Consider the following 23,904-nt stretch of genomic DNA (forward strand, 5'->3'; position numbering starts at 1 on the left):
ACAAATTGCCCATACGAGATCCTGCAATGGACACTTAGCGGCATCAAAATATCAATTTCATCTTTAGGATTTGGTGGAAATGTCTTAATTGGTTTGAGTGGACTCGCAATCCAAGTCTGCCGCAATGACCGCACAGTAGAATTCCTGATGGGACTTAACATTGTTCTTTGGAGTAAGATCCGATCGTATTTATCTCAAATATCATGGGATTAAAACATTCTGTAACATACAAGTTCAAATAAAGTTTACTTATCAATACCACGTTCTATTATCTTCGCGCACCTCAAGCGATAGTAAACACTGTCCTACTAGATCTTTATTTAGGCGTGTATATGGGAAAAGTTTTCCCATTGATACTAATTGTTTCTCAGACCAAGTACGTACGAAAAGAGCATAACTAAACAAATAAAAATACAGAGATATGATTGGTTGAATGTCATATGACATAAAATATAATAAACATCATCCCAACTTTGAATATAGAAGCGTTGTATTGTTTCAAGAGTTTAACTTTACTAGCCAGAAGCCTATTGTGTTTTTTTATCTGTCTGCTACCTTTTCAAACTGCGATGGGGTTAACATTTAGTAGTATGTCTTAAGTTCCGAGATTGGCAATACTGACGTCAACTAATGACATGCAAAAATAATTCATAATACGCTATAATTCAATCAGGTTAGAGACAACTAGATATTTTATATGGTTAATTTGCTGCTTTGGTTTGCAGTTTAAAATTAAACCAGGTGCCTACGTTTTCCAATAGCTTCAATACTGACGTTGTTGTAGTAGAGTTGTATCCACTGTTACAAAGATATATTAAGATTAATGTTAAGATCAAAAAAAAAAAAAAATTGGTTATCATCATTTGGCTATACTAATAGCCTTTAAAAGGAAAATTGTTAAGCCTCAAACTTCAGGCCATAACTTAAATCGCATTAGACCAGCCACGCGGTGTTCAAGAATTTCTAAACTGTTAAACGCTGTCTTGATGTTCCTCAAATTCAAGCCACATCCATTTCCTCCAGATATCACCTGCTAGTTGAGAAATGTCGTCAAAAGAATTGGCAACTTTGTCATCTGTTCCCACTTCAATTAGCATATGAGAAGAAGTGGAAGGCCTAGAAGAGGAATTTTGCGAATCCTCAGTATCGGTTGAAGACATAGATGTCGCATCATCATCGTAGAGCCTTTTGAAATTGTAGTCATCAGTCTTCGACAGCAATGGGACCTTAGATAAAAACTCGGCAATTTCTGCTTCTTCAAATTCCAGCAACTTGAACTCGTTCTGTTGCAATATCGCAATGTATATAAAAAGTAATTGAATATGGGGATCAATTAGTGAAAACGGAATATCTTGCTTTGTCTCATAGTTTCGGCTGTTTGTATCTTGGTGGGTTTCTAAAAGTGTATTGGCAGATCCATTTAACTGTGCATGGTCATATTTGTTCCTACGTATAAGTTCCTTCATCACTTGATAGTCTGCCTCCAAACCGGGAGTACCCAAAGGTAGTAGGTCTAAATCAGGGAACCAAAAGGGGTCATTTCCATCCTTGCAGACTTTCTTCAGAAATTGCTGGTCTAATTTTACCCTTGTATTGTATAAGTGGCAAAATGACTTATTATTGTAATTCAAATAAAACCGTAAACACGAAGGATGTGGTCTCCAGCCTAGCAGCACATCCCAGAGATGTGCTCTGTCCTGTTTGTGCATAACTTTTGAACCACATGACTTGAACCACCAGTATAGCCAGTCCGCCTTCCGAGATGACTGTAAGGTCTCCTCATCGGTGAACGGCTGGTATAATTCGGGAAGAATTAGTTGGAAAACCTTAAAGAATAACTGAGTGCGTGTCGAAATATCACAGCCAGAAATAAAAGGCAGCACATGGTCTGATTCAGTGGTCGTTTTGATACGTGTCATGTCGGGACAATGTAAAATGACAAGTACAAGACGCTCATATATTTCATAGAACTTGAAAAAGGGCCTTGGCAACCTGCTGCTTAACTCTGACGGCAAAGGGTACTCTTTGTAAAGAGACTGGATTGTAATATGATGACGTTTGCCTTGCAACACAGGAACTTTATCAAAACGTGGGTTAGAAATGGGAATCCTGTTTAACTCGCTACCGCCCTCGGTCTGTGCATCTTCCTCTCCGAAAACCGTATCGATCGGAACCCATTCTGCCAAGCCGACTGCAATCCACGAAAGTACCGCTTCGTACTTGAAAATTCGTGACCACTTCTCTAGGAACCTAACAATCGTTCTTCGCAGAAACTGAATGTAATGCGCAATATCCGGTAGTGGGACTCGCGGTTCACTATGTTTGTTCAAGAAATATTTGTTCAAATCATGAACTATCGCTGCCTCTACCTCCTCATCCGTGCGGCTCTCGGCCTCATATACCCACCTCTCTTCTGATTTCTCATGTATCAGAGTATTCGACAGAATACTTGGTGCTATCACAAATGGATGATACTTAAGCAAAATAGGCCATACTATATGCCTTAACTGAGGCGGTATGCCACTATTTCTTGCTATTAAAGCTAACGAATTGTGGTCATTTTGTTGTACTAACTGAATAATTGTTGGAATCAGCTCCCTATACCAATGCTGATGTTGCTGTTTCGAGTTTTTCGGTATACCCATGCCTCAATTGATACTAGAGCCTTGGCTTTCGCTCTGTAGCCCTAACTAATTGCCAACAGGGGTTGTATAATACTGATGTGAAACTTACGCTTTCTTCTTTTGTAGTTTTTAATTTAGTGAAATTTATTTACTCAGTAAATTAAGAATTATTCCGCTAAGATAATTATATACTTGATTTAATTATTGATTACTTATTTTTAATTGCTCTTGGTAATTACCTTCGATTGAAATAAATAACATAAAACCAATGTCGACTAGAAGCCGACTATATGGTTGCAAATCAGTATATCTAGAGTTGAATTCTCTGCGCTTCCTCAACAAGGTTTAATCTTTTTATTATGATTTTATTAATGAATTAAAAACAATACAGACCGGGTAATTTTACATTTCACCGGACATAAGTCACGTGGTTTCGGTTTTAACCGTTTTTTTAATTAACCCCTAAAGAGATGCGGCAGCATGTTGAATGCTCGAGTAGAAATGTGAAACAATACTTAGAAGTGGAAGTAATAACATATGATGTGTTAAAAATAATATGCTTCAAAGAAAATGTTTCCTATGTTTACTTAGTAATGCACGGTGATTTCTAATCGTTTAAGAATTATGCTTTGTGGTGATTAATTACTATGTAGACATCTCTTTCATTGGATTTGTCTTCGGAATTTTTTTGGTTCATTTTTTACGTAACCTAAAATCTCGCAAGCATAAAGTGAAACTTATATATGATAGCTAAAATAGAAGTGTAATAAGGATCTGAAATACAATGTAAAAACAATAATAAGATGAGCGTGATACTTTAATTACCTGGCTATGGTTGTTCGTTGGAAATTTATTTTCGGTAGTTTTTACCTTAAGTTAATTTTGCTTATAAAAACTGGCGCCGATATCATACCCTCAGTAACTCGGTGACTGCTTGCCAATATTAGGTACAACTGGCCATTGCATTATACTAGTGATTGTTTTATACCCTATTCTACAAGGGGAGTAGCGCAATTTTATTTTGGTTGTTACCGGTCATAACCAATTATTGAAACTTTAGTTTCAAACCCTGACGACAGCGTTTCGTTCCTGGGACATTATGAATATAGGGTCATAGGCCGAATTATTGTTGGAGGCTTTTTATTAGAATGTTAAATTGCAAAGTTACTAGTCTCAGCATGTTGATCCACGCATTCTACACGCTGATGTTAACTTCTGGCGCTTTAGGCGCTGTGAACTACTGCTCTTCTGTCAATACAGCTTTAACGAAGTCAGCATATCATATGTACCAGTCCAATGGCTGGTGTTCTGAGCTGTGTCGTTACAAGACATCTTGGGCGATTGTGAGCAATTCATGGTGTTGGTGCTCTGATGTGAATCCTACAAGCGTAGTTGACATGAGCGAGTGTAATCAGCCATGCCCTGGATTTGGCCAAGAACAATGCGGAAACTCAGAAAAGGGACTATATGGATATATATATTTGGGGGAAGGACAAGTACCTCCGGTTTCACAGGTGTTAAAAGGTAATGAAGCCACCACTAGAACTTCTAAAACTGCTGATGTCCCTACAGATACATCAAACGGTGCTCAAACAAGCCCTAGCGCAAATATCAACAGCATCAACAGCATCAACAGCATCAACAGCATTCAAGATACTGTCAATGTTGACAGCGCTAACACCGTAAATCCTATTGATTCCCTTAAAAGCCCGAATACGATGGACAATGCTAATTCTGCAGGCATCGGTAGCACTACAAATAGTGTATCCAGCACGACTGTCACCGATCGTGATGGCGGCCTATATAGAGGACCAACATCGGAATCCTTATCACAAAATTTTAATGGAGAATTAGCATCTACTGGTGGTGAGGATTTTAGCTCTTCACCTTCGGTGACCTCTAGCACATCGGAGTCATACAGTCTGAGTACATCAGTAACTAAGAGCAATAATGCAGCTCTGACTCCGTCAATCTCTCCATCAGCAGCGGATCCACAGCGCACCACCCCACCGTCACGTCCATCAAGCACAAGCTCACCGCCACAGGCAACCACTGTTATTCCAACTACGGAATTCCACTATGTTACCTCCGTGATCTACTCAATGCATACCTTAACAGTTACTCCTAGCGGCGGAACTGCAGTGATAACAAGTGTGGTAAGCTCTTTTGCTACAGTTGCCACTACTGTAGCGGTAAGTGTACCACCCAGTCCAAAAGAGATGTTAAGCAGCTCATCCAACCTCAGGGATCTTCCAGCACCCGGAATGACCAGATCATTCTGGGACTCGCCATCTAAAGTAGCTGGAGCCTTTATTCCATTAGGTTTGCTAATTATTATCCTGATACTGCTGGTGATATGGTTAGCTGTCCGCCGGTCGCAGAACAACAAGTTTTACGACAGCGAATTGCTGCCGTATATTAGTGGCGATTCTTCAAATGGAACTATGGACAATCAACCCACGGACTCGCGCTTTTTATACGCCGATGAAAAGGAAATGCGTACGCTTACAGGCCATAGAATCAGTCTACGTAACTCCTCTGTCGTTCCTAGTTCCGCGACCATTGGTTGTCTGTCTCAGAACAACGATTCAATGTTCGGTAGCAAAGACTCAAAAATTGATACGCTGCTTGTCGATCAAAGATTAGACCCATCCCATGTCATGTTCCCATGGGGAAACGGCGGAAGCAGAAGCTCTTTAGCCGATGATATAGATTACTCCCGAAAAGTCCTACGCGTTATTAATGAATAGAAAAACGGAAAGAACCATGAACTTTATTACTAAGAAGTGATGTTATTTCTGCCATTATAAGTAAACTTTCGTCTCCTACAATTCCTCAATATAAATATAGCTTAAAAGTTATCTAAATGATTCTCGGGTTCACGGACAGGAACATTCCTAATTGCATGTTCTCGGGACCATATTATATCAGCTTTGGTTACTTCCTTAATTGATCGTTCGGAAACTTACGTAATTTCTTTTTTTTTTTGATGTACAGAAGGCTTTGCTGATCTTTAATGGAAGACCTTGATGTAAGTCCATAAAATAATAGAATTATAGGAGTTCCCCTTATCTCTTTGTATGCTAATTACACTCCGAGTAGCCACAACTAAATTAGGAGACTTTTTGGAAAGCTTTTTAACTATTTTGCTAAATAAATACAGGAATTATCATCCTTTACCATGCCAGTTGATGATAAAGATAACCTACCCGTAAACACAGAATTTGAAATGTTAAATAACTCTTCTTATGCATGCACACATGAACCATCGAAAGGTATAAATTCTTCGGATTACGGTAATGATAGGACTGAAGGCTCCAAAGTGAACTTAGTGATACCTAACCACTCGCCCTTATCTGGGAATGAAGTTTACACGTATACCGACAATGAGGAATCTCAGGTGTTAAGGTGTGAATGGAATTCCTGTGGGACAGTGTTCCAACAACCTGAACTGTTGTACCATCACCTGTGTAAAGACCATGTAGGTAGGAAGTCGCAGCAAAACTTGCAGTTGAACTGTCATTGGGGTACGTGTAAGACTACCACTGTCAAACGGGATCATATTACATCACATCTTAGGGTTCATGTGCCATTGAAGCCTTTTAGCTGCTCGACGTGTAAAAGGAAGTTCAAGAGGCCTCAAGATCTAAAAAAGCATTTGAAAGTGCATATGGATGATGCGATAAAAGGTAAACGAGGACCAAAGGTGGGTTCAAGAAGAAGTTCAAAGTTCTTGGGATCACATCATAGACATGACAACGGAATCCAAAAAATGGACGATACTTCTGGCAGCATATCGCTGAAAAATTTTGTCCAAGAGCATATTAGTGATTACTGTTCATCAGCTTCTCCACAGCTCACCAGTAAGAATATCTCAAGGATTGTGCTGCCACCACCCACGACGCCTTCGATGGTGGTTTCTAATTTACAACAACATGCAGCCCATACTAGACAGGCGGTGTCGGTCTTCACTTCTCTTTCGGATGATATGACTAGGAGGCTGCCGTCATTAATGCACTCACAGAGCGAATTGGGTAATTTCAATTTGAGGACACCATACTATCCACCACCGCTCCCTACTCTGCAATCGAAATTTAGTAGCATACAGGAACTTCCACCATTGGATGGTCCTATACCTCCAAAAAATGCTGCATTTTTGCCTCGGCTACCTACTTATAGGAGCTCCCGTCCTCAGTTGCCACTGTTGAATTGCCTCATGCATGACCAGAGACCTTTTGCCACTTCTCAATCGTTCTCCTTGAACCAAAAGGCTTCTATGAACTCTGCAGAATCAATTAATGATGATGAACATAATCATGATCATGCTCATGATTCGACAGCACAGATGGAAGAATACGTTGAGGATGAAGTCTCTGAAATGCAAAATGAACTATTGACCGTTAATATTATTAAAGACTACCTAATCTGCGTGTTACTCGAGGAAGAGTACGTTACAGAGTTTATGCCAATTCACAATACTACAGTAGAATCTTTCCATTCCCCTTTAAAGAAGTATCCCCGCGTTGAGGTATAACTATGCCAGCATCAGTCACCATTGGTAGTATCAGTGAGATAATATTTACTACTGCTGAATATAAAAAAATCAGAAAAGATAAAAATTGAAACCTAGAAATAAGGGAATCTAGATCTGCAGTAAACTATTTAACTATGTTTATACGGTTTAACTCAGCATGAGTTCTTAGTTATATCATGTCCTTGTTGGTTTACAGTAGTACTACGTTGGCTGAGATCATTTTTTACGACTGTACTTTCTGTGCTTTCATTTTTTAAGTGTTCCACATTTCTGCGTGCTCATCTCACTCTAGATGTAATACTTATTGCAAGGCTCAAAATTTGCATGGCTCAAAATCTGCCAAGTAATCTTCCCTATGCTTTGATTATGTCTAAAATTTCAGAACTGCCGGAATATGAGGAAGGAAGTAGTGAATCGGAGTCAGATTCTTCTAATTCATGTTCTACCACCTTAAAGGCGACTGCAAGCCCATATGTTGATGAATATGACTCGGATGGATATAATACTTCAGGTAAAGAGGAATGTACTAATTTCTCATCGTCTAACTTATATATACCTCTGTCAAAAGTGAACTACTTTCCTCTGGTTAGTGATAATAGCTCATCTGTAATAGTTTGCTTGCGAAACCAGGAACGCCTGATGATTTCAGGTACGTTTCGTGTACAGGTTTTGAAAGGAGGTTTCACCTATAACTCAGTACATTATAATGCGGGGGTCCATTCTTTTGAATATTGGCATCCAATATCGGATTCTATAACACCAATTGTGTCGTCCTTTTATGCTAATTGGACGGAACGTCTTTTCGATATCCCGTCAATATTGCCAGCAGAGACTGTTAAGGAATATTTGTGTATTCTAAAAATAACTAATGGACCGAATATCAACGCTATTGGTGCTCTTACTTCTGAGTTGGGACAGCTCTGGGCAAAACGCGCAGCATCGACCAATACGACTTTTACCATATTAAATGAGCAAGAAACTTCCGCTCGCGAACTAACGATTAGCAAAGAATGGGCTAATATTTTGGATGAATTATCACTTTTTCATCAAAATTGCGAGTCTGACATGCGTGTGTTATGTATCGGTGGTAAGAACAGCGGTAAAAGTACATTACTACGACTGCTTGTACAAAAGTTGGTCCATGGGCGTTATACTGACGTCAATAATATTGAAAACGAAGCATATGGGTCAAATTTGGTGAATTATTTGGACTTGGACCCTGGGCAGCCTGAATATTCCAGCCCGGAATCAATTTCGTGGAATAAAATTACCTCATCATCGCTGTCATTGGGCCAACATATGGCGCAGGGGATGAAAGAAACAGTAAAAGAAATATATTTAGGATCCTCATCTCCTCAATCATGGCCCGAAACATACTTAAAGGCAACTAAGGCAATACTTCAAAGCTGGGATTCTGAAAATTTAATGGGAACCACGGTGTTGAATTTACCGGGTTGGATCAAAGGTTTCGGAGTCAAGATTATGAATAGCGTAATTAAGGACTTTAAACCAACTCATTTAATCCTTTTAAAGCATAAGAACAGGCAAATTTCAAAAGAGTTAAAAGTGCCGGACAATTTTGAAACTGTACAGCGAGGGACGTACCAGCCGCACATTATTGATGTACCGGCATTTCACGAAAATATAGTGCCTGGTCGATTACAGCAAGACCCTAGGTATCACGCATCGAACATAAGGCACTTCAAATTATTGGCATATTTCCATAAGCAATCACGTTTTTCATATAATCCTTTTCCGTTACTGAAGGCACCTCCTCTTCAAATTGCATTTGGGTCGCAAGGAATAAGAGGGTTCCAGTTTCTGCACGATTACTCGGATAGATTCCATCAGGATGACTTGGCTGGTGCTTTAGAAGGTTGTATTGTTAGTATTTATTGCACACAGGAGCCTCCTCTGGTTGAATACAATGGAATCTTCCCAATGCATAAGACTTCAATTTTCTCTGCAGAAATGAACTTCATAGCTTTGGGCCTGATCCACTCAATAGATTGCAGCCAGAAGTTCATGAATATATATATCCCAGAGCATAAAATTGACGAGTTGAAATCAACTCGTGGACATTTTATCCTCGTTAGAGGTAACACTGAACTTCCTGTAAATGAGTTATACCCGTATAGTGTTCTGGGATCGTCAAAGAAAGATGATGTTCCATACATCGCCTTTGATAAAAGGAAGAAGTTTGATCATGTCTGGAAGGTTCGCAAGAACGTAATGCGAAGGGGACATTTTATGAAATAGTCAATTTACTCCCTGATAAAAATTTTCATGTAGTATACATTCACACTAATTCAATTAATATATGTACAATTACACTAAGAAACTATATTTTCATTAATTGTCCAATGGCTCATTCTTTTCTGCTTTGTCACCATCTCCTTGAAATTCTACATCGTCATTCCATCCCATTTTCTTTCCTAAACGGTTATACTTCGATCTATCTCTATCGCTGACAGAGGGCTTGATTTTCCTTAGAGCTAATTCAAAATCTTGCATTGTTACCAAAACGTCGCCAGATGGAACTCCAACAGTTAAATCATCAAACTCCTTCTCTAAATTATTATCAAGGACGGAATGGATTTCGTCCGAACTGAAGAACTTCCTTTTCAAAGCAGAAACTGAACTCTCTCGCACTAATGCAGCTAAATCTGCACCAGAAAAATTCCTGCAACGAGAATCTGATATAATGGCAGCTAAATCAACGTCTGGGCTTAATGGCGTTCCATTGGACCTTAGCAGTGTTCTTATGATGTCTAACTTCTCGGTCTCGTCAGGCAATTCTATCAATAACGTTTTGTCCAACCTACCTGGTCGCAACATTGCAGGATCAATCATGTCAGGTCGGTTCGTAGCACCTATAACAAAAATACCCCTTCTATCATTTAAACCATCTAGTTCCGTTAAAAGAGTGTTCACGACTCTTGACGATGATTCTGATAATGATGTATCTCTCCTAGGAACCAATGCGTCTAATTCATCAAAGAAAATAATGCAAGGGACAGATGCACGTGCTCTAGTAAATACCTGCCTGATTGCACGTTCAGACTCACCAACATATTTGTTCAATAATTCAGGGCCCTTAATTGAAATAAAATTAGCTCTAGATTCGTTAGCAACCGCCTTAGCCAACAATGTCTTACCACAACCTGGTGGACCCCATAATAAAACCCCTGCTGGTGCTGAGATACCCACCTTTTCATATAATTCAGGTCTTTTAATTGGCTGAACAATGGCCATATTCAATTCGATACGGATTTTAGATAATGCACCCACATTAGACCAAGTTACATCAGGAACAGTAGCAAACCCTTCCCTTTTAGCTGTAGGCTGAATTGTAGGTAGTGCCTTCAAGAAATCCTCGTATTTAATAGATAGAGATTGTAATTGCTGATCGGTTAGAGGTTCTGGAAATGTTCGTAGGAATTTTTGAACTGTAGACAAGGGAAGAGGCTCGATTATATCAGCCGTGTTCTTTAATTGATTTTGAATTGGTTCGGTGTCAAGATCCATTTCACTATCATCTGGAACAGTAGCATAATCTTGGAATATTCTTTTGATAGCACAAGTTCCAGCGGCAGTTGCCAACGCCTTCAAGTCAGCACCGACAAAACCGGGAGTAAGCTTTGCTAACTTTACGAAATCAATATTTCCGTCAATTTTTAATCTTGATGTCAACTTCTTCAATATATGGATTCTAGATGTCTCATTTGGAACATTTAGGCATATTTCCCTATCAAATCTTCCAGCACGACGTAAAGCAGCGTCTAGAGCGTCTGGTCTATTGGTTGCACCGATGACAATAATAGGTTTACCACCAGTCTTTTCAAATGATAGCTCATCCATAGAGGTCAGCAATTGAGCAACGATTCTCCTTTCCATTTCCCTCTGTGCGCCTCCGTCTCTTTTAGGAGTGATGGCATCAATTTCATCAAAGAAGACAAGGCATGGAGCTAATGATTTTGCTTCTTCAAATAGTTCACGTATCTTCTTTTCACTCTCGCCTGACATTCCACTTACTACAGATGGTGCAGAAATCGATATGAACGGGACCTGTAGCTCACCAGCAAGTGCGTTTGCAATGGAGGTCTTACCACACCCAGGCGGACCATGTAATAATATGCCACGTGGCGGTTCAACACCGGTCGATGCAAATATTTCCGGATGAAGTATAGGAAGCCCTACTACTTCCATTAGCTGGGCAACTACGTCTTCCATACCACCTAATGATGAGAGGTCTGCTGTTGGAGGAGACCTATCTTCGTACATTTTTTGCCTCTTGGTCTTACCACTAGCTTCCTTCGTTGGTCTCTTTTTGGCAGAGTTCTTTTTGGATTCTTTCTCGATGGAACCATCTGTGTCAATCGTATTTGGAGTTGGTGGTGCACTAGAAACTTGCCAATTCTTCGTAATACTCCTGTTCATATCATTTGTATCCACCGCAATCATCTCGTTTGCTCCAACTTCTACGGAAGGAGATTCTAGCTCTTCCGGGTGAGCAATATCGCCTAACTCATTCTTTTCATCCTCAATAACTTGCTTCAAAACTCGATCTACAGTTCTCTCTAATATCACTTTCTTCACTCTTTGTAGAGATAAATCTTTACTCTGAACATAACCCATAACTTCATTAAACTGCAAGTCACAAGCCAAAGAGATATCAGAAAATGCATCTTCACTTTTATCACTGCAAGTGGCAGTATTTTGTTCTCTATTCCGCTGTTTCGCTAATGATTTCTCATCTAACATTCGGTATATCAAGTCTGAAACCTTATTATCAAGGGATTGGATCAGTGAAACCTTTTTACCACTTCCCTTGAACTTCACCATCCTTATTTATAATCAGATTAGATTTTATTATTCCCTCTGTGAGCTCTTTAATTTAGCAGAATTAGCTAAATATGCGATGAGCTACTTGCCTTAAGAACAATGTAAAATTAATTTTTCATCTATCGCTCTAAACGTCGCAGCTTTCCCACCCGCTGAGAGTATAAAACATAGCTACTTATATAATAGCTATTAGGCGCCTTTCAGTAGTCTTCTATCGATTAGCTTTTAACTGAATCGCCAGATTAATAGGCATATTGTCAGTTTTTTTGTTGCACTGTTGATTCTAATCCTAAATACTATGATCAGCGATACTTTAAAACCAATAGTTAAAACCAATAAAGCAATAATTACATCACAGTATGCTCTTTATAAAAATGCTGGCCCATATTTATTACCGAATGACTTTAATGAGATTCCGCAAAATTTACAGATAAAGATATTATACAGGAGGTTCTTTAGGTTACGTCCATTTGTTTCCACTAAGGAAATGATACAGTCTAGTTACACTAATTACATTCGAAACAAGTTTAGAGAGAATTATGCTTTAAAACGTAAGATCGCATTGGGTATTGACGAGCCTCCTTCTATAGATAAAGATATCAATTCTGGGGTGAAAACTTTGGCATTTGTTACTAAGGCTGTTTCTTTAGTCGATACGAAGAACAATAATGGAATTTTAGAGGATAATGCAATATGCCATAAGTTACTGAAAAACATTTTGTCAGTTGAATACCATCGCAGTGTTCAATTCAAGTTGCCGCGTGAGTATCAAATACTTAGGATAAGCTATGAATATCTGAATAGTAATTTTAAGAGGTTGGAATATAAATCATTGAGAAATAACGACATATCCATTATACAGTTGAACGAACTACTTGGAACTAGGCTATAAAGTAGCATACCCATATGAATACTGCTGGATGCAAACATTTGGGAGTTGGGTTAACTTCTTACTTTCGGCTGTGGGGGGTGAATGGATACTTTTTGTCGGACCTACTATCCAAGAGTTGATGAAGGTTTTGTCCATGATGGTAACATTTAGCTTTTTGAGATAGTCACGAAGGATATCTAGAGCATAAGTGACTGATTTATTCCCTTCCTTATATGTGAACCTTATCAACTGCTGGGAAGTTGTAACTATGATATCCATCGCTAAAAATGGGACTATTATAGAGTTGCAGAGATCCACAGTGTCAACAAGGGTGTTAGTAATAGTGATTTCTAACTCCTCGCCAAATGATTCAGACAATTTTCTGCCAGCAATAGTAGCTTGATTGTCATTTCCCCGTATTTCCAATAGAAATCCTTCTTTGGGCTCAAGAAATGGGAACATAATATACGTTGATGTGCGTCGCTCTATAATGCCAATATTATCTGCAAGAGATAACTTATCATTCTCATTATGATGCAACAGATATCTATACTGACCTGGTGTTAGTTTTAGCTGCACTTTCGGTTGCATTTCGCTGTATTCCTGGGCCAATTGGTTTAGTTCCTCCTTGGCTGGGATAATTTCATTACGATTCTTTGATGGGCATCTTATTACCACGTTGTCATATCTAATATGAGCTAGTTTATTTTGAGGGAGCTGGAAACTGTTTGAAAATTGTATGAAAACATTATGCTTCCTCATAATAGTTTGGATGACGGAACCGCCCGTCCCAATAACGGGTCTATGATATGCTTCAGGTATAAAAAAAGATGTTTCGGAAGGCAACTCATCCGAAACCAGCTTCTGGCCTATAATCGCATTTTTGATGTCACTAGCAAACATTGTTAAAATCATGTTACCATTGCCATTCTGTAGGTCTAAATTAATATTGACATTGGTAGTATCCATAATACGCGAAATTTTACCATTCTTCTTTCCTGAAATAAAATCTTTGTACGAAGGGTCTAATTCAACAAAATACTTTACCTGTACTGGATTCGATTGCATGTTCTTAGAGACCCAGTCGAGGACTCGCTCTAGTTTAGCTGTGCCTCCAATAAAAACAAAGTTCTGCATATCGTTTTCAACCAACAAAGTGATATTACACTTTAAGCTTAAATCTAGTAGCGCTTCGGGGATTGGCTTCTCGATAGTATTGTAGTCTCCATCATGGAAAATTAACTGTAACTCTGAGACATCGGACAAGATTTCCATAGTGAAGACCTTTTTTACCTGCTCTAACAAATGTGTCGACGAAGATTGGAATTCAACCTCCTCTTTTCCTGTATTTAAAAAGATGAAGGTTTGGTATTTCATCATTAAGTGATTCAATTCCTTTGAATAATTAGAAGAAATATATTTCAATTTAACTTGTGAGACATTTTGGAGTGTTGAATAGTATAGCTCCCCATCAATTGACCTTATCATATTGTTCAAAATAGTCTTAGCCTGTAGTACTAGTGCATGGACAGATCCTGCCAAGAACACTTGTGGTGCTGTGCTTGGCGTACCAGATATGTTTGGTAAAAATACTTTGGTCTGAAAACTGGTCGAAATATTCTTCAGGTTCAACGATTGTACTCCTGCTATCATTGGGATAAAAGATATCGACTGCAAATCAACAAATTCAACAACGTTACCTTCATGCATCTGCAATAGCACCGTTAGTTGCACGTGAGCAGTGTTCAATGTATTTTTCTCTCCAATCAAGTAACCATAAGAAATAGGCTTCTGCTCACTCATTTTAATAGGGTATATCTTAGTCTTCGATACAACAAAATCAACTCCGCGAAGCTCTTCAGATTCAAATAACTCCGTCAATTGCTTATTTAAAGTAGGGGTCATTGCAGTATCCACTGGAACACAGATCCCAGATATAGACGTCAATTCTTTCTCATCGAAATGATCCCTTTTCAACAAGTAATGGTATTCAATGATATTTTCCTTACTGATCTCTCTTTTTGCTAGATATTGTTCTTCTGTTGGAAGCTTAAAGATAGCATCCCCTGCTTCGTCAAATTTCCTCCAGTTGTTTTGTGTGTAGAACACAGCTTGGAATGGTTTACGGAAGACTTTTGTTCTTAAAGGAATATATTGCTCCATTAAATCCTAAATCTTACTGTGAACTATTACCCTAAGTACTCAATGTCCTTTACACCCTTCTAACAGCGCCTTTTTGTTGCTATGTTTACGTTCATGAAGGCGTTTTTGTTTTCGGGAAGTGGCGGGCGGTTAGCCGTTGATTTTCACATAGAACATTAAACACTACAAGAAAAGATTAAAATAAGCAGGTAATTGTAGTAAAAATAACGGCTATTTTGAGTAGAAGCATTGTCTAAATCACCTACGGTGTTTCTGGCCTAGAAATTTCAGTACTGGCCGATATGTGTTCTGTCTATAAAGCGTTCTAGAGAAGGGACACCTAACATCCTGACACCACAGCTAACGGTATGCCTAAACAAGTCAGATTGGGACTTCAACTGCTAATTCAAATGAGCATCATAAATAGGTTGCAAAGAAAAGACATAATAGGCTTCAAGGAACCTTTTTAATAGCTTATTATAATGGCAAAGCGTGGCAGAAAGCCTTTAAACAGGGGATGGCGATTACAGCAGCAAAATGGAGTTCACGGACATGGACAGAGTCAGCCAATTTTACACCAACAGAAATATGAACGTTTAAGACCACAGAGATTGGATCCGGAGCAAATTGGAAGCTCAGTACATGATGAGAGTGATACTATATCGTTTCGAAACCATCTTTTGGAAAACTATATTTTAGCATCTGAATGGATTGATGTATTAACAACTCAGGCCGTGCCAATAAGCAGGGTGAAGAAACCAAATATATATCCTGAAGAACTAAGGCTTCAACACTTAGAAGAGCAGCTGCGAATGCGTCGTGAGCAGCTCACGTTACTGGAAAAGAAAGTGGAACAACTGGACACAGAACTGGACACATCATCTCAATCGGTCGTACTGAAAGAATGCATACATAAACTAGACCAGGATATTTTTTGTGCTGAGACTGTAGATGATATCCAGAAGAAGTTTGAGACGCATTTTGGGGTCACCATTAGGGCCGGTGCAGTGATTATGCATCGAGATAAGTTTAAGTTTCCATCTCAAGTTGGAAACAAGGCTCCTGACAACTACTGGACTGAGGTCTATCCGCAGATACTGGATCGCAACCTACAAGAAGAGCGGGAGAAGCTAGAGCTTGAGCAACTGGAGAAAGAACGTCTTCAGCAAGAGGAAGATCTGCATCAGCAGCAACTCGAGGAGGAAGAAAGAAAGCGAAAGCAACAAGAGGAGGAGGAACGGCAGCTATTACTACAGTCAGAAGCAGCCGCTGTGACTGTGACTGCCACAGCCGCTGCATCAGATCAACAGACTGGAGATGCCCAACAAGGAAGCGAGATGCTCGACGAGATGTTTAACGACATAGGCACTGAACCTTTCAATACGGGATTCGACGACGCCTTTGGAGATTTCGACAACGCTTTCTTCTAAAAAAGAAGAAATACGTTTATATAATCGGGTAGGTAATCCTATTGCCTTACGAATTATACCCTCATGTTAGACGTATATATAGCATGTTTCGTCGTAATCCCCTTCTGGGTGGGTGAAACATAAACAAATTTAGCAAATAATGACTTTTCAAGATGGCATATGGGTTGTTGGTTACGGCTCATTAATCTTTAAGCCTCCGCCGCATTACACTCATCGTGTACCAGGAACTATCCAAAACTACAAAAGGCGCATGTGGCAAAGTAGCACTGACCACAGGGGCACATGCGACACTCCAGGCAGAGTTGCTACTTTAGTCCCATGCCCTAAAAGTATCACCATTGTTGTAGCGTACTTTATCCCCGCAAAATATGCTAAGCTCGTCAAAGAATATCTTGACTTCCGTGAAAAAGAGGGTTACATATTGCATAGTGTTGATGTTCATCTATCACCTAGTGAATCTCAGAAGCTCGAGCTAGAGCAAAGTTTTGCTAAGTTACCTGTAGATCCTTTAACATGTCGACCCATTGTTCAATCGATGGTTTACATAGGTGTTGAAGGAAACTCATCATATGTGGGACCAGAAGACATAGACCTTACTGCCAGTGTAGTGTCTAAAGCTGTAGGTCCCAGTGGTGATAATTACGAGTATTTGAAGCTATTGTACCAATCGCTAGAAGAGATAGCGACCAGTATGAATGCCGCGTTGCACGAAGTTGAAGACGAGTACTTAAAATCACTGTTTCTGGCAACTGAATTAAAGATTAACCAAAGTTTCGGCACCAAGGATTTGATTATCGCTCAGCCATCGTAGACTTGCTAAGACTAAGACCTAACACCAGCTATGGTCAATAACCTCTTAAAACTATACGTATGTCATTATGTACGTTGTAACGTTTTATATTGAAGTTGTGGCAAAGGGGCCACTTATCAAGCAGAACTTTATTCTTTATAAACACTAAGGCGCAGTTGTAAGGATTGGTTGAGGAATTCCATCTTTGATACGGGTTCATATCTGCTTGTTGCTGCTATAAAGAACAAAGTTACGTTCTATTCAAATTTAACTCTAAAGGAATCAAGAATTACTTTAACTTACTGCAACAATGGATGAAGATTACGACGTTATTGTTTTAGGTACTGGATTAACTGAATGTATTCTATCAGGATTATTATCTGTTGAAGGTAAAAAGGTGTTGCATATTGATAGGCAGGACCATTATGGAGGAGAATCAGCATCTGTTACACTTTCCCAGTTATATTCGAAGTTTAAGCAAAACTCACTGTCAAAAGAAGAGATAGAGAAAAAGTTTGGTCGTGACAGAGATTGGAATGTTGATTTGATTCCGAAGTTTTTGATGGCGAATGGAGAATTGACTAATATTTTAGTTCACACAGACGTTACTAGATATGTTCAGTTTAAGCAAGTAAGTGGCTCTTACGTGTATAATAAGGGCAAGGTTTACAAAGTTCCTGCAAATGAGTTTGAGGCGATTTCATCACCATTAATGGGTATCTTCGAGAAGAGAAGAATGAAGAAGTTTTTAGAGTGGATTGGCGATTATAACAAAGACGATGTGAAAACTCACCAAGGATTGGATTTGGATCGAAATACTATGGAAGAGGTTTACTACAAGTTTGGTTTGGGTAACAGTACCAAAGACTTCATTGGACATGCTATGGCGTTGTGGACGAATGATAATTACTTGCATCAACCAGCAAGACAGACTTTTGAGAGAATTGTCTTGTACGTTCAAAGTGTTGCGCGTTACGGCAAATCCCCCTATCTATACCCACTATACGGCTTGGGAGAACTTCCACAAGGGTTTACGAGATTGTCAGCTGTTTTTGGGGGCACATATATGTTGAATACCCCAGTCGAAAAGGTGCTCTACGACGATGACGGTAAGTTTACTGGAATTGTAACCAAAGAGGGCAAAGCTAATGCTCCATTAGTGATTGCAGACCCTACATATTTCCCTGAAAAGTGTAAATCCACAGGTCAGAAGGTTATTAGAGCCATCTGCATCTTGAATCACCCTGTTGCTAACACTTCTAATGCTGATTCCTGTCAAATAATTATCCCTCAATCCCAAGTTGGGAGAAAGAATGACATCTATATTGCGGTCGTATCTGACGCTCATAATGTTGCTTCTAAGGGCTATTACTTGGCTATTATATCCACAATTATTGAAACAGACAAGCCACACATCGAATTAGAACCGGCTTTTAAAATTCTTGGTACAATTGAAGAACGTTTTATGGGCATTGCAGAAATTTTTGAGCCAAAAGAGGATGGCTCTAAGGATAATATCTATTTGTCCAAGTCTTATGATGCCTCCTCTCATTTTGAGTCAATGAATGATGATGTAAAGGATGTGTACTTCAGAGTCACTGGTCAACCATTGGTCTTAAAGAAGAGAGCAGACGTGGAAGCTGAACAATAGATAACCGTTAAAACGAAGACTAAAATTTAAAAGAATTCATCTGCGCCGAATCAGACTAAATGTGCTTTTTGTAACTCTTTTACTAATAGGCGTCTCTATATTATATCTTAGCACGTAGTTATATACTGGTACTTCCATTTACTTTTTTCCGATACCGAAATATATGTTTGTTAGCATTTGATTGTTCCGTTTTATTATAGCAACCTCTAAAGTCATCCATCCTTGGAAAAGTTGGAAGTAAAAAAGTTGGAACTATCCTTCAAAAAAAAAACTACAATCATACTATCATACAAGTAATAAAGTGACTATGCTATTCTTTTCATTCTTTAAAACGTTAGTGGACCAGGAGGTCACTGTGGAGGTATGTTTTAGCTTTTCTTTTGTTATTTACCACTTGTCATTCTCTCATTACTAACGCTTTACTTATAACAGCTGAAAAACGACATAGAACTGAAGGGAACCCTGAAATCAGTTGACCAGTTCCTGAATCTGAAACTTGATAACATTTCCTGTAACAATGAGGCGAAGTATCCTCATCTTTCAAGTGTGAGGAATATATTTATTAGAGGCTCTACAGTACGTTATGTATATCTTAACAAAAGCATGGTTGACACAAACCTTCTCCAAGACGCCGCTAGAAGAGAAGCTATGAGCGAAAAGAAATAGCTCCTTTTTCTCCTAAAGAGGTTACGTTATTTAACGCATTAGCATGTATAATATTATAATCCTTCAATAAGATAAACGTTATTTACCGTGTCCCACGTTTAGTAGACGTTTTTCGCATTTGGCACGAGTGTGGCCAAGCTCTTTACAATACGAACAAGCAATTTTAACAGTCTTATGGCTCTTCCGTTGCTGTTTTGTACTTGTAATAGGTATTAAAGCATAGCGCTTTCCATCGCGTTCGATAATATCTATATCAGTTTTCAACTTTTCATTCAACGTTTCAGTATCCAATTTCGCTTTCCCTTGTAACCTGTCATCAAATAATGCGTTCATTAATTCTGTTAATTCGGCTAACTTCCTTTGATATTCTTCTTTGATCTTCTGTGCATGCTGCTGCCTATCAGTCAGCACTCTCATGAGCACCTCCATCGAAGGTAACGACTCTTTAGTGTTTCTGCTCGCCATAGCGATAAGTAAATCTAAGGACTATACCTTTGCATATGCTGTTGAATTTGGCTTTATGAGCATCGCATCTACAAAAGAATTATGTGAACCAAAAGTTTTAGAATTATGTCTGCATTTAAATGCATCCTGCATAGCTGAACACTAAACTGGACAAATCGGTGACTACAACAAAATATACTATGAAATCATACTATCTAATTACAAAATAATAGCTCATGATGTACTGATTTGATTACCAAGTGGTATATGATGCGATCTGTGTAGACCATTGCGTGCCGTGGGCTATTTAACCGATCACGTGCTAACTTGAAGTTCCTTGATCACGTGAGTATTAAATATCCAATGATAGATTAGTTTACTATGTATATAGGTCTAATCTGAGTCAATGACCACTTGTCCTACTTCGACTCCTAGTCATATTCTCCTATCTAGCTATGACGGCTTTATATATGTTAGACTAGCTAGCTCATCTTCATTTCTACAACAGATCTCGAGTCGTTACTAGCAATTACTTCTACTTTTCCATACAGATCTGATCCGACGTTTCTTTCTAGCTGCTGTTTCTACGAGGTTTCTATTTGAATCTACGACATTGCGACCACTCAGCCAGCGCCGTAAATACATCCTTCGCGCACAGAGTTCATGCTGTAATGGCTTTCTGGTTGAAGCGGTAGCATTGGGAATTCTGTCACGGCTGAACCCTTCGGGTGTTCGAGTCTACGGCGGACCTGGTTAGCTTAAGCAGCACTTCGGTGTTGTGCGCCCTGCTGCCAGCAGAAACTTTTCCGGGTAATGTCCCGTTAATATCGATCCTTGCGGGCTTGCCGTGTACGGCTATGTGAGTAATCCATAGCTGACACGTGCGGCAATTGTGGGGCTTTAGCCCGATCGTTCTTATCCGTGGAGGGGAGCAATCCAGCACACTGGGAACGGTCCGTGAGGAGGCGAACGGGATGGCATGTCTCCGGCTTCGGTCCTTTGGGATGGTGGGTTTCGCTGGTGGATTCACTCGTGTTGGTACTGCAACTGCCTATTCTTTTTGCCGCCGAACTTTTTTTATGAGATAAGAACTTAAACAGAGGGGTAATGTTTTGATTCTTCTGAACAATTAACATTAATAGCAAATAGCTGATGGATCCTAATATCTACGAGGCTTGTAGTGACCTAATTGTTAAGTTCAAAGGTCCTGTAAGTGCAGATGAAGTGCTGGCTGAGAAAATAAATCATTTGGTACCAATACCTTTACCTTCCCCTGAGGAAATAAGTGCAATTACTAAAGGGGAAGTAGGTGCAGACTACGATTTACTGCCCAGTATTGACTTGAAAGTTCTACACTATTTTTTAACTCAACTGGTGGTACAAAAATACCCTCATTTGATCAACTGTTTTGACGAGACTTCTTTGATTGCGCTGGGTGTTCTTTTGGAAGAATGGGTTCAGGAATACCTAGAGGATGCAAACAACGAAATTCGGAAAGGTCCTGCACTTGTTATTGGCAAGAATACCAACTATAGGGACTCTCCAGCGAATATATGAGCTCTTGACGAGTTTTGGTGTCTGACCGTGGTCACGTGGCACGCGTGCGAAAAAATTTTTGGTGAAGTTTTTCGATATTTCGAACGATGCATGGACATTTAAAGGCTCTCTTATTATTGCATCAGGAAGGACGCTAACTCATCGCAACATATACAAGACGTAATGGCGAGGAGAAGAAACAATCGCAAAGGAGGCAAGAAGGTCTTCGGTGCGCGCGATGACTCTAATGCACAAAAAAACTGGACAGAACTTGTAAAAGAGAACGAGCAATGGGAAAAATACTACAAACATCTCGGACTAATTCCAGAAGAAGAATGGGATGCGTTCAAGAAAACCTGTCAAAACCAGTTGCCCTTGACTTTTAGAATTACAGGATCGCGGAGACATGCACACGAAGTCTTAGCGTTATTTGAGAAGGATCATTTACCAAACTTGACTGATGTTGAATGGGAAGGTGAGAAGATAGAAGCTCCAAAATCGCTACCTTGGTACCCAAATCATATGGCATGGCAACTAGATGTTTCCAAAGGTGTCATTCGTAAAAATGAGCAATTTGCAAAGATGCAAAGATTTTTGGTTGTTGAGAATGCCGTTGGTAACATATCTAGACAAGAAGCGGTGTCAATGATTCCACCTCTTGTGTTAGAGGTAGAACCACATCACTCAGTTTTGGATATGTGTGCTGCTCCAGGTTCTAAGACTGCGCAATTGATTGAAGCATTACATGTTGGTGGTGCAGAGGCATCTGGGTTTGTCGTTGCTAACGACGCCGACTATCGTAGATCCCATATGTTAGTTCATCAATTAAAGAGATTAAACTCTCCAAACTTGATTGTTGTTAACCATGATGCTCAATTTTTCCCTCGTATTAAACTTTCCGAGGATAAGAATGAATTTTTAAAATTTGATAGAGTTCTGTGTGATGTTCCGTGTTCTGGAGACGGTACAATGAGAAAGAATATAAATGTTTGGAAGGACTGGGGTACTGCTTCTGGCCTTGGATTACATACTGTGCAATTAAACATCTTAAATAGAGGTTTGAATTTGCTTAAAGACGGTGGTCGGTTGGTTTATTCCACATGTTCTTTGAATCCTATTGAAAATGAGGCTGTTGTTGCTGCTGCTCTTAGAAAATGGGGTGACAAGATTAAATTGGTTGACTGTAGCGAAAAGCTTCCAGGCTTAATAAGGTCTCAAGGCGTTACAAACTGGCCAGTTTACGACAAGACGTTTAACATCCAAGAAAGTGATAACATTGATACGGTCACCAGTTGGTTCCCACCAACAGAAGAAGAAGTTAAAATATTTAATTTGGATCGCTGCATCAGAGTTTACCCTCATCAACAAAATACAGGAGGATTCTTCATTACAGTTTTTGAAAAATCCGGTGGAGAGCCTCTTGCTGCTAACCAAGAAAAGACTGAAGAACCGGAGGTGAAGAAGTTCAAGTCTGAGATCACAGTTCAAAAGAAAGAAAAACTTCCAAGAGATGCGAATGAGGAACCTTTCGTCTTTATCGATCCAGATCACCCCGAATTAGCCAAATGTTGGTCATTTTATGGGATCAATGACAATTTTGACAAGAAAGCCTGTTTAGTCCGTAACGCAACTGGTGAGCCAACAAGAGTTGTTTATCATGTGGCTACTCCATTCAGGCATTTGATTCAAGCAAATCAAGATAGACTCAAGATTGTATATTCCGGTGTTAAATTATTTGTTTCACAAAAAAGCGACATTGGATGTGCTTGGAGAATCCAAAGTGAAGCACTTCCAATTGTTAAACATTACATGAATGACAACAGGGTTATTGATGGTAATTTAGAAATTTTCAAGATTTTGTTGACGGAGGCCTTCCCTAAATTCGAGGAAATGCAGGAATCGCACGCTGATGATGCGTTTGTTAACAAGTTGAAAGAGTTTACTTCTGGCTGTGCTTTCATCCGTATTAACCGTGGTGAAGAAAAAGAGCAGCTGTTCTTCCCTATATGGAATGGAAGTAAGTGTGTCAATTTAATGGTTTGTAAGGAAGATAGCCAGGAGTTATTGTACAGAGTCTTCGGGATTGAAACTACTAGCAGTCACAATCCTAAAGCTATTTCTCAAGCAAAGGCAAAAGAATCTGTCACACCAGAAGCAGCGGCTACCGATGAAATCACTCCTGAAACTTCTAATACTGAAGTTGACTTATCTGAATCTACTGCTACTGAGGCAGCATAAAATCTCCTCCGCACTGACATTTATATTCTGTATACTAGCTTATGTTAACTTTAAACTTTTCATATTTGCAAACCTTTTATGGAAATCCAGAATTGTTTTACTGTGAACTATAAACGTACTGTTACAAATGGAC

The 23,904-nt window shown here is 39.3% G+C and overlaps 14 protein-coding genes and 1 non-coding gene across 15 annotated transcripts; 11 read left to right on the plus strand and 4 right to left on the minus strand.

Annotated features, from left to right (window-relative positions):
• Positions 1 to 971: 971 nt before the first annotated feature.
• On the minus strand, positions 972 to 2,645 carry OCA5 (Oca5p; the record flags this gene model as incomplete). The annotated part of the gene is made up of 1 exon (XM_018133397.1): positions 972 to 2,645. The coding sequence occupies one exon, from the start codon at positions 2,643 to 2,645 to the stop codon at positions 972 to 974; it is 1,674 nt and encodes a 557-aa protein (XP_017988886.1).
• A 1,127-nt stretch (positions 2,646 to 3,772) lies between these two features.
• Positions 3,773 to 5,374, plus strand: WSC4 (Wsc4p; the record flags this gene model as incomplete). Its single annotated transcript, XM_018133398.1, has 1 exon — positions 3,773 to 5,374. The coding sequence occupies one exon, from the start codon at positions 3,773 to 3,775 to the stop codon at positions 5,372 to 5,374; it is 1,602 nt and encodes a 533-aa protein (XP_017988887.1).
• A 431-nt stretch (positions 5,375 to 5,805) lies between these two features.
• On the plus strand, positions 5,806 to 7,158 carry RIM101 (alkaline-responsive transcriptional regulator RIM101; the record flags this gene model as incomplete). Its single annotated transcript, XM_018133399.1, has 1 exon — positions 5,806 to 7,158. One exon carries the CDS (start codon positions 5,806 to 5,808, stop codon positions 7,156 to 7,158), a length of 1,353 nt encoding a protein of 450 aa, XP_017988888.1.
• A 366-nt stretch (positions 7,159 to 7,524) lies between these two features.
• On the plus strand, positions 7,525 to 9,417 carry GRC3 (polynucleotide 5'-hydroxyl-kinase; the record flags this gene model as incomplete). The annotated part of the gene is made up of 1 exon (XM_018133400.1): positions 7,525 to 9,417. One exon carries the CDS (start codon positions 7,525 to 7,527, stop codon positions 9,415 to 9,417), a length of 1,893 nt encoding a protein of 630 aa, XP_017988889.1.
• A 93-nt stretch (positions 9,418 to 9,510) lies between these two features.
• On the minus strand, positions 9,511 to 12,003 carry RIX7 (putative AAA family ATPase RIX7; the record flags this gene model as incomplete). Its single annotated transcript, XM_018133401.1, has 1 exon — positions 9,511 to 12,003. One exon carries the CDS (start codon positions 12,001 to 12,003, stop codon positions 9,511 to 9,513), a length of 2,493 nt encoding a protein of 830 aa, XP_017988890.1.
• Positions 12,004 to 12,301: 298 nt separating this feature from the next.
• On the plus strand, positions 12,302 to 12,895 carry IRC19 (Irc19p; the record flags this gene model as incomplete). Its single annotated transcript, XM_018133402.1, has 1 exon — positions 12,302 to 12,895. One exon carries the CDS (start codon positions 12,302 to 12,304, stop codon positions 12,893 to 12,895), a length of 594 nt encoding a protein of 197 aa, XP_017988891.1.
• On the minus strand, positions 12,890 to 15,037 carry AW171_hschr63886 (uncharacterized protein; the record flags this gene model as incomplete). Its single annotated transcript, XM_018133403.1, has 1 exon — positions 12,890 to 15,037. The coding sequence occupies one exon, from the start codon at positions 15,035 to 15,037 to the stop codon at positions 12,890 to 12,892; it is 2,148 nt and encodes a 715-aa protein (XP_017988892.1).
• Positions 15,038 to 15,498: 461 nt separating this feature from the next.
• SNF6 (Snf6p) lies at positions 15,499 to 16,446 on the plus strand (the record flags this gene model as incomplete). The annotated part of the gene is made up of 1 exon (XM_018133404.1): positions 15,499 to 16,446. One exon carries the CDS (start codon positions 15,499 to 15,501, stop codon positions 16,444 to 16,446), a length of 948 nt encoding a protein of 315 aa, XP_017988893.1.
• Positions 16,447 to 16,585: 139 nt separating this feature from the next.
• Positions 16,586 to 17,257, plus strand: GCG1 (gamma-glutamylcyclotransferase; the record flags this gene model as incomplete). The annotated part of the gene is made up of 1 exon (XM_018133405.1): positions 16,586 to 17,257. The coding sequence occupies one exon, from the start codon at positions 16,586 to 16,588 to the stop codon at positions 17,255 to 17,257; it is 672 nt and encodes a 223-aa protein (XP_017988894.1).
• A 289-nt stretch (positions 17,258 to 17,546) lies between these two features.
• GDI1 (Gdi1p) lies at positions 17,547 to 18,887 on the plus strand (the record flags this gene model as incomplete). Its single annotated transcript, XM_018133406.1, has 1 exon — positions 17,547 to 18,887. One exon carries the CDS (start codon positions 17,547 to 17,549, stop codon positions 18,885 to 18,887), a length of 1,341 nt encoding a protein of 446 aa, XP_017988895.1.
• Positions 18,888 to 19,194: 307 nt separating this feature from the next.
• LSM2 (Sm-like protein LSM2) lies at positions 19,195 to 19,553 on the plus strand (the record flags this gene model as incomplete). The annotated part of the gene is made up of 2 exons (XM_018133407.1): positions 19,195 to 19,248; positions 19,320 to 19,553. The coding sequence occupies 2 exons, from the start codon at positions 19,195 to 19,197 to the stop codon at positions 19,551 to 19,553; spliced, it is 288 nt and encodes a 95-aa protein (XP_017988896.1).
• A 78-nt stretch (positions 19,554 to 19,631) lies between these two features.
• AW171_hschr63891 (uncharacterized protein) lies at positions 19,632 to 20,018 on the minus strand (the record flags this gene model as incomplete). Its single annotated transcript, XM_018133408.1, has 1 exon — positions 19,632 to 20,018. One exon carries the CDS (start codon positions 20,016 to 20,018, stop codon positions 19,632 to 19,634), a length of 387 nt encoding a protein of 128 aa, XP_017988897.1.
• Positions 20,019 to 20,800: 782 nt separating this feature from the next.
• AW171_hschr63892 lies at positions 20,801 to 20,987 on the plus strand. The gene has a single exon (XR_001930121.1). It is a non-coding gene; the product is annotated as an HFRSNRSCR1 (small nuclear RNA).
• A 162-nt stretch (positions 20,988 to 21,149) lies between these two features.
• RRN10 (Rrn10p) lies at positions 21,150 to 21,554 on the plus strand (the record flags this gene model as incomplete). The annotated part of the gene is made up of 1 exon (XM_018133409.1): positions 21,150 to 21,554. One exon carries the CDS (start codon positions 21,150 to 21,152, stop codon positions 21,552 to 21,554), a length of 405 nt encoding a protein of 134 aa, XP_017988898.1.
• Positions 21,555 to 21,716: 162 nt separating this feature from the next.
• On the plus strand, positions 21,717 to 23,771 carry NCL1 (tRNA (cytosine-C5-)-methyltransferase; the record flags this gene model as incomplete). The annotated part of the gene is made up of 1 exon (XM_018133410.1): positions 21,717 to 23,771. The coding sequence occupies one exon, from the start codon at positions 21,717 to 21,719 to the stop codon at positions 23,769 to 23,771; it is 2,055 nt and encodes a 684-aa protein (XP_017988899.1).
• Between the last annotated feature and the right edge of the window lie 133 nt (positions 23,772 to 23,904).

The sequence above is a fragment of the Eremothecium sinecaudum genome, chromosome VI (genome assembly GCF_001548555.1).
Source record: "Eremothecium sinecaudum strain ATCC 58844 chromosome VI, complete sequence".
NCBI classification, from domain to species: domain Eukaryota; kingdom Fungi; phylum Ascomycota; class Saccharomycetes; order Saccharomycetales; family Saccharomycetaceae; genus Eremothecium; species Eremothecium sinecaudum.